Source organism: Cydia fagiglandana, chromosome 4 (assembly GCF_963556715.1).
Source record: "Cydia fagiglandana chromosome 4, ilCydFagi1.1, whole genome shotgun sequence".
In the NCBI taxonomy this organism is placed as follows: Eukaryota; Metazoa; Arthropoda; class Insecta; order Lepidoptera; family Tortricidae; genus Cydia; species Cydia fagiglandana.
Genome location: NC_085935.1, coordinates 6,585,681 through 6,597,996, shown reverse-complemented (window position 1 = coordinate 6,597,996; position 12,316 = coordinate 6,585,681). Strand labels below are relative to the sequence as shown.

Here is a 12,316-nt window from a genome sequence, read left to right as displayed (position 1 = left end):
AGGTAAACAACACATCAAAGATTAATTTTTGACGTTTTTAGGGTTCCGTATCCAAAGGGTAAAACGGGACCCTACTACTAAGACTTCGCTATCCGTCCGTCTGTCCATCTGTCTGTCACCAGGCTGTATCTCACGAACCGTGATAGCTAGACAGTTGTTTTTTCACAGATGATGTATTTCTGTTGCCGCTATAACAACAAATACTAAAAACAGAATAAAATAAAGATTTAAATGGGGCTCCCATACAACAAACGTGATTTTTGACCAAAGTTAAGCAACGTCGGGAGTGGTCAGTACTTGGATGGGTGACCGTTTTTTTTTTTGCTTTTTTTTTTGCATTATGGTACGGAACCCTTCGTGCGCGAGTCCAACTCGCACTTGCCCGGTTTTTTTAGGGTTCCGTACCTCAAAAGGAAAAAACGGAACCCTTATAGGATCACTCGTTCGTCTGTCTGTCCGTCCGTCTGTCACAGCCAATTTGCTCCGAAACTACTGGACCAATTTAGTTGAAATTTGGTACACATATGTAAGTCCGTGACCCAAAGACGGATATGTAACGTCAACAAATGAATTTTAAACATAGGGGCTACTTTTGGGGGGTAAACCATAAAATTAAAAATCAAAGTTTTGCAAACTATGTCGTGTTACATATCAAACGAAAGAGCTCATTGTGAGAATCTCAAATATATTTTTTTTATAAATTTACGATAAAAATTCTAGAAGTTATTCAAGAAAATAGACAAAAAATGACCATTCCCCCCCCTCTATCTCCGAAACTACTAAGTCTAAAACTCTGAAAAAAATACACAAAATAGTCCTTTTCCTAAAGATGACAGGAAAACCTATTAGAAATCTAGAGTCAAGCGTGACTCGGATTTAAGAACAAAAATGCGGTTTAGGTTTTTTAGGGACACAGCCGCAATGGTTTAAGTGAAACGTGATGTGTTAGAGTTCTAGACAGCTATTGCGATGGCCCTAGGCCGAAATCCGCATAAGGCCGAAGACCCGAAGCGTCCCGAAGAGACGTGCCTTTAGCTTCAAGCGTGAGTCGGCCTTAAGATAAAAATGCGACTAAGCTGTATCTGGCACACAGCCGCAATGTTACTTGTAGTACTGATTGATTAGGTTACTAGGTATTGTCACGTGTTTTAAAAAGCACTATACATGGTGGCCAAAAAATAAACTAAGTGTATTTCCGTTGCCGACGTGCAACCCGGAAATCGCAAAGAAAAATTTGGCTGTTTCATACGTTTTGACTGGTCCGTTTTCTATGGGAGGATACATTTCTTTTCGCGATTTCGGGTCCCATAGTAAATGTTGCTCAGTAGGTAGGTATAATCCCAATACCTCCCTGGTTACGGGAATGTACTTATTTTTTGGCCACCCTGTAGGTATTATCTCTCTTCGGCCTTCGCTTTTAAAACACTTGCGGAAGTTGTAGGAAGCGCGACCCATTGGACGCTCCGAGTTTCAGCCCTACGCGGAGCTCGGTCTTCAGTCTTCGCATTTAGACACTTGTACTATTGTTCAGCATTTAATTTCCTATCTAGAAGCTACTTTGCATATTTGCAGAGATATAAGCCACCACGCCAGAAAACTTCATGTTACATGTGTTGAAAACTTGATTGACTCATTCGGGTTTTTCAAGGCGTTTCACTCACGTCACGTGACACGTACAAAAATTTTTTTTGAAAATTGTGTCTTGTACGGAACCCTTGAAACGCGAGTCCGACTCGCACTTGACCAGTTTTTTAAATTGGAATCAAGCCGTAAGTATACAATCTGACTGTTATATTCTCAAAACAAAGTCAGAAAGGAAGGGACTTCTGATTTAAAATCCAACACCGTGATCAGAACATAACGCCTAGTATAAAAATAATAGCATACATTTTATTAAAAAGAAACTTGCAGCAGGCAGGCTTCAGAACTCTCGCCTCGCCAATTTCATTTATTATTATTTACATTAATCTTACCGTCTTACATCACCTCCGTACTTCTTACGTATAATTAAATTTGATATTAAAAATCATACCAATAATGTGCCATTTTCGTACTTTTAACACATGTAAAGTTATGAAATTGAATTATAGTTATTTGTACAACAAGAGATCAAAGTTTGATATTTATTCGAGTGCTTATTTTGAGCCCCGTGCAAGCGAAAGATTCTATAGTAGATTCATGTGTGGAGCGTAGCGAAGCGACTCAAAAGCGCACGAGATGTAAATAACTTTGATGTCGTGTACTTGTACGTACACAAAATTTTTCATCTCAGCAGTGAGAACATACCTATTAGCAACTTGAAAAATGTAATCCTTCTTCATCACTTAATACCTGCACTCATGTTTTCTTAAGATATATAAACAATTAAGTTTAATTACCGCAATCGACACAAAAACAAAACTTAATAATAAATTTCAGTAAAATATAATATGGAAACAACGAACATCAACAGACACTTCAATCGACAACTTTTTTTTGTAAAAAAAAACTTTGTATGGTGATACGGTCCGAATTGCGGAATTTGTCAACTATGGTAAAAAATCTTAAAAGTAAAATAATTAATTTTGCATGATAATCTGTGTATTTTTTGAGTTAATTATTTTAACTGTACAATAAAATAGGTACCTAAAATATAGTATTTTACTATTTTTTATCAAATCTACAACTTTATTTTTATTAATTTATTATTTGACTATAAAGGTCACTTGAATGTCATTTTGTCTCACTCAATGAGCAAAATCGCATTTTGCTCACTGTTTTTACGAAGCAAGGTACCCTTGTTCGAGCTGCTGAGGTGAAATAGTACATTATTGTCGAGGCTCGGAAGTAGCTACTTGCAGGCTGCATGAGGATTCGTTTTAAACGGACGACCTTGGGAGTCCGTTTAATTGAATCCGAAGCCAGCAAGTAGCCTTCCAGCCGAGTCATATATAGTGCTTTTCTCAAAAATGATGCATGAAATATAAATATCATAGAAATATTTTACAAAAGCAACGTTCTTACATATATATTTTGACAGAAAAAAACCCTTGCCGCCTTTTTATTTTTTTTAATAAAAAAATAGAAGTGTATTTTTCTGCCAAAAATACGCCAACCTATTTGAGACATCTAAATAGTCGCGGTACTATTCATCTGTTTGGCTGTTTAATGGGCCTGTGCCTTCATTTGATATGGTAATTTCAACTTTTAAAAAGTTTGGAACTCGACAAATAATGGAATTTGTATGCAACATTGCAGTCCCAAAATCGAGACTGCAATGTTTTTAACTTTTTAATTTTTGTCTGACCATAAACTACGCGCTTTGCGACCAATTTTTTAGACGGCAAAGTCGACTTTGCCGTCCATTTTTGAGAAAAATATTATTACCTTATCTTATGCATGGACTCTACGCTAAATAACATAAAAGAGTCTGTTCGGAAAGAGAAGAGTCGTGGAATGTATGGGGCCCCATATATTCCACGACTCTTCTCTTTCCGCACAGACTCTAACAGCTATTTTATTAATGCGTAAACAATTTTTTTACCATATTTTAGAAGACTTTGTAACAAACAATATTTTGATGGCTGGTATTAATAATAGGTATGGTAATAATAATTTTCTGGCTGGATACGTTGTTATTGCGCCAGAGGATCATTTTCCTCAAAATGCGACAAAATTGCGCTAAAGTTACTAGAGTACAATTTTCCGTCTCTTTCTAATAAGTATGTAAATGCAGGATGGATGGTTTACTTTGGCGTTAAACATTATTATAAGTACATTACTTATATTTATACCGGTCACTAGCAAACACACTCATATGTCCTCAAGCTTAAAATAGATCAAAGAATAATTAATTAGAATAATGGCCAAATTGAGTTTTCGGTGTTTTATTGCAATATTATTTTGTGTCCACTGGTTTAGCACACCTGGTTTTGCTCTTGACTGCAACTTAGCGCGAAAGGAGACTTGTGATGAGTGCATCAAATGTGGTGGAATTTGGTGTAAAGATCCTTACGAGGTATGTATTCATTTTTAAAATTAGGATAGCGGAATTATAATAGTAATGACATTGAACCTCAGCAATCACTATAACCTTGTGATAACTGAAGTTCTTATCGTTATGAAAACGTGCCTAAATTAATTATTAAGTTTTGGTGGTCTTTAGCATAAAATATATCTACGCTTAAAGGTTTTAACATTCGACTGGTGATTACATCAGCGAAATAATCCTCACATATTTCGAAGACTGCTTACCATCACCTTTAGTTAGGGACCCATAATAAATTTTTTATCTTGAAATTGAATCCGTGCACAATGACAAAAGTGCTGGCAAATTGCACCAATGTGTAGCTATTTATTTAGGTAGTTTTTCCTCATTTAATGTACCTGCAGTGAGTAATTATACTCACTTAATGTTATAACTATGTAATTATTTAAAAATCAAGAAATTCCTTTTAAAAATCAAATTTTTATTAGTTTCTAGAAAAGTTTTGTTATTTCTTTCAGCCGCGGAAATGTGTACCATTAACTGGTGGTGGTGACGATTGGTGTCCAAACCACATGGAAACCACCCACGCGGACCTCAACTCTCTGGACGGGAAGGTGTTCCGGCCCCAGTATGAGGAGGTGCTGGCTCATATCGACTCTGGGAAAGTTACTACACTGAAAATAAATGGAGATACTACGGTGAGGAGTAGCAGAAATGTAAGGTTTTTACTTATTCATTGCCGCAAAAGGGGTTTGAAAGTTTGATGCCGTTGTACTCTATTTGCTGCCTAATTCCTAAAAGGGTGTAATAATAAAACAAATTGTCGATCATTTTGTAAGCGGAGTACAGAGCCTACTCCGTAAAATTTTAAGCTTTTTATGACTAAATATTAGCCATAATTTATTTCGGAAAAAAAAGTGGAACATCATAATATATATCTCACCCGAACGGGTGAGTTAATTTCTCTGTGAAGGAATACCATAAATGTTATTATGTCATTTAAGTCCTTATTTGAGAACTCAAATAAGGACTTAAATGACTTAAAATACAAAATTTATTTAAAAAAATTTATGATTTAGGATAACCTCTACACACTGAAAAGTTAATAATAACATTTATGGTATTCCTTCACAAAGAAATTAACTTTTCAGTGTGTAGAGGTTATCCTAAATCATAATTTTTTTTAAATAAATTTTGTATTTTAATGTTTTTATTTTGTCCGCAGGTATATCATAACATACTTAACACAACTCAATCTGACAAATCGAAAGTTCACGTAATGATCCATAAATATCCTACTAAAATCGAAGTGACAACGAAAATTAGCCCAGGGTTTTGCTCGCCGTCATCGCAAAAATTCGAGTATGTTTTCATGGAAGTTGGCATGCCGGGAGTGGGGGAGAAGGCTGTGTTGAAGTATGTGGTGCCTTGTGGTTGTGGGTGCTCTGAGGAGGTGGAGACCGAGGCTGTGGCGTGTCATGGGTTTGGAAGCCTTGTCTGCGGCACGTGTCAGTGTGACGAAGACAGGTAAATCTATCTATATATAAAACCGGGCAAGTGCGAGTCGGACTCGCGCACGAAGGGTTCCGTACCATAATGAAAAAAAAACAAAAACAAAAAAAAAACGGTCACCCATCCAAGTACTGACCCCTCCCGACGTTGCTTAACTTTGGTCAAAAATCACGTTTGTTGTATGGGAGCCCCATTTAAATCTTTATTTTATTCTGTTTTTAGTATTTGTTGTTATAGCGGCAACAGAAATACATCATCTGTGAAAATTTCAACTGTCTAGCTATCACGGTTCGTGAGATACAGCCTGGTGACAGACGGACGGACGGACGGACAGCGAAGTCTTAGTAATAGGGTCCCGTTTTACCCTTTGGGTACGGAACCCTAAAAAACATGAAAACTAATTCAAGCATTTTTGAAAATCATCCCCCAAGGTGGTGAGAAAGGGGTTGAAAGTTTGTATGGAGATCAGATATTTTGTGAGTGCGGAATGCGGAACTTGAATCTTTGTATAATGTAATGTATAGGTACCTATTATGAGAATACAAGAAAAGTAATTTCAGCAACCAACATCAAAATCCACTTGACTTAAAACTTCATACAACTTGCTAAAAAACAAAAGTACCTACTTAATTTCAACATTGCTTGGATATGAAAATTATAGGTACCCACTAAAGATGTAAAATGTTGAAGATAAGATTCCACGCGGACGAAGTCGCGGGCAACAGCTAGTTAAATATAAATCTGTGGCCCTAGTGAAAAAGGGTGCATTTCTCGCGCAGCTTAGGTGGACATTTTTACTTAAAAGTGTACCATTTACTTTAATATCAACTTTTGGGTTATTTCTACTCATAATCACGAGGACTATCGATTTAAAAAGAAAAAAAAATGTCGCAAAAATGTTAGTTTTGTAACGTATTTTCACATACATTTTGTATTGACCGTTAAAAAAACCTGACACCCAAAATTTGTATGAAAACTGGCGACACTTTTTCTTTGTCTCATTCAATAGTACTCGTGATTCTGAGTCTAAATAACCCAAAAGTTGATAGTTTTTCGAAAAAAAGTAAATGGTACCATTTTTTCTGAAAACCCCCAGGTGTTTAAAAAGGCATATGTTACGTGGGACCTACACCCTTTTACATCCGCTGCACGAGACCTTTATTCACTAGGGCCACAGAAATGTAATTGGAGAATGTTCAAGGAAAGCAGATATGTCAGATTGGATTAATCTAAAATTTTAGTTTAAGCATAGGTGTGTCTAAAATTCCCAAGCAAAGGTTACGATATCATCTAATACAGGGGTCACCAATTAGATTCTTCGGGGGTCCGATTTTTTAAAATAATATGACTAACTATCGCGGTCCGTGTCTCTTCTCTCTCTTGTCTGTATCTAAGTAAAAAAAAAATCTTCAACTAGCGACCACGTACTGATAAATACAACATAGCAAACTGGCTAGAGTCAAGGAAGCGGAGGATGATCATCATCGGTCATTGTAGACATCTGTGATGAATAACTGCGTGAATAAGATTTGCTATGTACCTAACTCTTCATAAGAACTACTTATGAAGGTACTTATAAAAAAAATTGTGCATAATTTTTCACAGACATGGCAAGTTTTGTCAATGCGGTCCGGTATCTTCGTGGTGTGCTGTTCCCTCGCGTACTGTAAGTTTATTTTACTGTTAGTATTTTAGATCCTGGCCAGTTTCATAGAGATATGAGCAAATAAGTAAGCTTATGGTATTTACTCCATTAAGGATGACTCACGTTAGACCGGGCCGCGTCTGGGCCGCAGCTTCCGGAGCTTACTTTTCTATGGAAAGCATCAGTGAAGCATCACGTGATCACCTGTCATCTGTCATAGAAAAGTAAGCGTCGGAAGCTCCGGCCCGGACACGGCGCGGTCTAGCGTGAGTCAACAAAATAATAATTATAAAGTTTTTTTTGTATACATGGAAAACCCACAATAGATTTATAGAGCCAATTACAGTTTCTCACTTATAAAAATAACTCCCTTAGATACAACTTATGATACGAGAAGGGTAATAAATACCTAAATAGTTATGGGTAGGGACAGGGATGTGTGGGTGATCACTTTAACGGATTTTAATGTTTTGTATGAGTTTTATCTTTGTAAAACATTAATTTTAAACATATTTCATGTTAACAGACACCCGAGTGCTCAGGCAATGGCTACTGTGACGAAGAGTGCAATAAATGCCAGTGCTTCACCGACAAAGAAGGATCCCAGTATTTCGACCCACAAGATAACTGCAAGGACCTCGGCGCTACCGTCAGCAACTTCCTTGACTGCCAGAAAAACAAACAATTTTGTTCGTCCTGTGACCGCAATGTGTTTTTCCGCAAATGGAATGAAACTTTGCTAAATGAAATGTATGATGATACTAGGAAATTTTGGGTCGATTTGGGGTCTAGATTGCCGGGATATTTCGGTTCTGTGATTGATTCTACTATTCATGTTATGCGAAAGCCAGAGTGCTAAATTATAGATTGATCCGCCAGAGCTAGCATTAATAACACAATCCACCAATTGTCAATCAATGTGCACACACCCTAAGTACAATTTGTGCAATATAATAAGTTCGAGCGGGGGCGGGAAGTTTCACTTTTACTTTAGCTGTGTAAAAGGGGCCCACTGATTAACAGTCCGCCGGACGGTATCGGCCTGTCAGAACAAAATTTTGTCAGTTCCGAACAACTGACAGGTCGATACCGGCCGGCGGACTGTTAATCAGTGGGCCCCTTTACGTGCCAATTTACATCTGCGACGTGAGAGGCAACACGTCGATCGTGTTTCGCGATAGGCCCTCAGAGTCTCTCCTTATGCCTCTGCCTCTACCGAGAGGAAAAGATGGTTGCGACTTTGTAGTTAAAATACCTATTGTGTTATGCACTCTCGCACAAAGGTATTTACATAGGTACTTGTTAGAATGTGACGACTACATTGACAAACTATAAAAATACAACCATCATAGGCCCGCAGCTAAGGCATAGCGCAGATAAGCGCGGCGTTGTATACGCCGCCCTTAAATATCTATATCTGAGTCCTATACAAGGACTCATGAAATCATTCATTTTATTCATGCTAGAGTTGGTGAATCAATCGGAAATAGAGTTATCATATCTGTGTCACAAAACTAAATAAACATTTAAAAGTAAAACGAATGTGGCTTATTTATTTTGACTGAGGTATCTTCTATTATAAATCAGCATAAACGCCACAGTGGTGTCATAATAAGGACTCAACCGTTTTTGAAAAAAAAAACATTCTTTGGTGACTAAATATATTTTCAGTTAAAATTATTGGGTATAAAATTTTATATTTTAACAACGATTTCATGTTAATTTACGTTACATCTACAGAATAATTATAACAAAAATAATGGGGATTCGTTTAAGTGGTATAATTTGGAAATAAAAATCTTCTACTTTTTCCTAATCAGATCACGTTACCGAATATGCCCTTAAACGAATCCCCATTATTTTTGTTACATTCTAACGTAAATTAACATCAAATCGTTGTTAAAATATAATTTTTTATACCTACCTAATAGTAATAACACATTATACACCTATATTTTTGGGATAGACTGGGCCGAGACCGGGCCAGAGCTTCTGGCGCTTCTTATGGAAAGCACCGACCGGCCCTCATAAAAAATGCCATGTCTGTCGCCTCGGCCTGGGCACAGCCCGGTCTAGCATGAGTCCTCCTTTAGGCAGGTACACATACCTATGTATGTGTACTTACCTGCCTATTTTAATAACCATTACCAGCAGGTAAACATACCTCATGAGGATCCCCGCACCATATCCCACCACCCTGGATGCACTCGTCGCAACTTGTGTTTATAACACTGAACACAGTATCGCACTTCACCGCAGTAGTAGAGTGCATAACTAACACTAACATAAGATAACAAAGTAAGCCCATATTGATCTGATAAATTATTTAAAAAAGAGAAACTTTTTTTTAAAGTTAGTCTAGAGTCCGTCCAGCCAGTCGACCGCCACTTTAACACTGAATCTAAACGTTTAATGATAAATTATTAAAAAATGAAACAATATTTTTAAGTCTTGTCTCGGGTCCAGTCCAGTCGCTTGCTTCTTTAACACTGAATGTGTAATAATTCGGTCAGTCCAGGATGATTAAAATGGCCATTAGATTATCTTCGTCTTTGTCATACATTATGACGAATTCGGAGCAATTTGATGTTTCACGCGTTTTCAACTGAAATTATCAGACAATGACACTTTGACAATAAGTACCTACGACTAAAGATTGTGATCCTCTCATTTAATTTAAAGTAGGTAAACAAAAAAATAAAAGAGCGCTGGTGGCCTAGCGGTAAGAGCGTGCGACTTGCAATCCAGGTCCGCGGGTTCAAACCCCGGCTCGTACCAATGAGTTTTTCGGAACTTATGTACGAAATATCATTTGATATTTACCAGTCGCTTTTCGGTGAAGGAAAACATCGTGAGGAAACCTGCATACATCTGCGAAGAAATTCTAAGGTGTATGTGAAGTCCCCAATCCGCATTGGGCTAGCGTGGGGACTATAGCCCAAGCCCTCTCGCGCTCGAGAGGAGGCCTGTGCCCAGCAGTGGGACGTATATAGGCTGAGATGATGATGAGATGAAACAAATAAATAAAAATATCATAGGAAAATAATTTTATACAGATCTAGCTAGTCCCACAGTAAGCTCAGTAGGTAAAGCTTGTGTTGCGGCCCAAACTTGTTTGTACCTATACACGGTGTTCATGAGTAACCCGAAAGATTTTAACAGTGTTAGGTTATAAATCAATTCTTATATACTTATATAGAAAAAAAAATTTAAACACACGAATAGGTAAATATACCATTAACGGGATTCGAATCCGGGACCTCCGCCTACGCACCGTTGAAATAATTAAACAATATTATGAGCAAGTATAAGAGAGACCCGATTCTGTTTCTTATAATCGTACTCGACCCTAGTCTTGCACTAATACTATTACTTATTCTGTATCTTGCACTAAAACCGGTTTTGAAACCAGATTTGTCCCAGTTTATGGGATCTTTGGCAACCATCCGTCGGTGTCAAGTCAAGCAAGGGGAAGATGACAATGATAATATTAATAACACTTCTTTAGTTCCTACATAATAATAAGTAAGTGAGAATCTAAAATTACGGTAAGATTGATTTACTTACAAACTAATACGTACATAGATTCTTTGGCCGGGCACTTCATACATAATTATGCAACTAAATAAATTAAAAATAAATCTTAAACATATTTCTATACGTAGATAGTAGGCATGTAAAAATAAATTGTTTACATGAGTCAGATAAAAATTCAAATGCTCTAGATTAAATAAATGCACATTTAATCACAAAAAGAGGTGTCAAATTTTTTTAAATTATGATTTAACTTTATGGGTACAAAAACTCTACATAAATAAATGTGTTTTAGTAGACGCTTTAATCTTCTTTCGCCTTATATAAATATAAGAGGTTTTAGCAATCAATAAAAGAGAAGTCAAATGTTACATAAATGCATATTTAATCACACCAAAAATGTTTCATACAGCTATTAATTACCTACTCTTATTAAAGTATAAATATACATATATAAATAAATGTGTTAAAAATAACCCTTTAATCTTTCTGTTTCTTTCGTTAAACTTATTAGGTTTTAGCAATCCATAAAAGGGAAGTCAAATGTTCTACTGCAGTGGGGTTGAGGAACGTTTCCTCGTTGATTCAGTGAAACACTGTTGCTTGATTGCTCAGAGTCCCCAGTGAGTCGGGGATGCTCCGAAGTGTATGCGATTCTCGTTTGTAGCTTAGGGACCTTAAACCCTGTAAGCTGTTGCGTGTGAGCCGTGCGCTCCGTTTGTGGCATGTTTCAGCCCGTATGTGGCATGTTTCAGCCCGTATGTGGCATTGTTTCAGCCCGTATGTGTTCCACAGTAGTTGACGCGCTTCGAGTCAGTCGTACTGCTTCACCTCGTGAGGTAGACTTAGAACAGCTCTTCCCTCAAGTCACTGCTTTACTGCGTAGAAACGGACTCCCCACTCTGATGAACACGCTCGCGTATTTATACAACGACGTTCAAAAACATCACTTGCGCGATGTAGAACATTGGTCTGTTTTGACGCCTTTATGCACTTCAAAGTAATCATTTTTAACGTTGTATAATTCATATAAACATTTTATATCGATCCCAAAAGAAAATAACCCGAAATATAGCTTAATAATCATTTAATTTTTTTAACTCACCCTTAGAGAGGGATAGCGTTATGCGCCTATAGTTGGAATGACAGGGATGGCGTCAAATGCAATAAGAAGCCTGTCAACAGTCGCGCCATCCATTATTGATTTTTGTAACTACATCGGTTGAACAATTTTATAAAACTTATAATATTGTATTTCTTATTGAAGTTCTTTGATTTGCTTTACAATAACCTGATACTAATTTAATCTAAGATAATGTTGTATGTGAGGATTAATAAGCGATATCAATTTCAACAAAGATATTGAGCCAACTTAAGACTCACATATTTTGAGATGAACGGAAATGTAATTATTAACTTCTTGTCATAAGATATCACAATATGGAGTTCTAGGACCAATTTTTATAATTAAATCGAATATGATCTAAAATAATGCTCTTTGCAAATCAATCGTTAGAACTAAATGGTGTAACAATTTTGTCAGGCGTTATACTGCCGTATTCGAACTTCAAGATATTCACAAGAGACGACACGTACTAAATCCATTCTAGATACGTTATAGTTTAGATATCAACTAGCTCTCTTTTGCAGCGCAATTC

The 12,316-nt window shown here is 36.9% G+C and overlaps 1 protein-coding gene across 1 annotated transcript; it reads left to right on the top strand.

Annotated features, from left to right (window-relative positions):
- Positions 1-3,766: 3,766 nt before the first annotated feature.
- On the top strand, positions 3,767-8,107 carry LOC134663525 (integrin beta-5-like). The gene is made up of 5 exons (XM_063519917.1): positions 3,767-3,997; positions 4,486-4,683; positions 5,193-5,494; positions 7,085-7,145; positions 7,651-8,107. Exons 1-5 carry the CDS (start codon positions 3,842-3,844, stop codon positions 7,981-7,983), a joined length of 1,050 nt encoding a protein of 349 aa, XP_063375987.1. The 5' UTR covers positions 3,767-3,841; the 3' UTR covers positions 7,984-8,107.
- Positions 8,108-12,316: the final 4,209 nt, after the last annotated feature.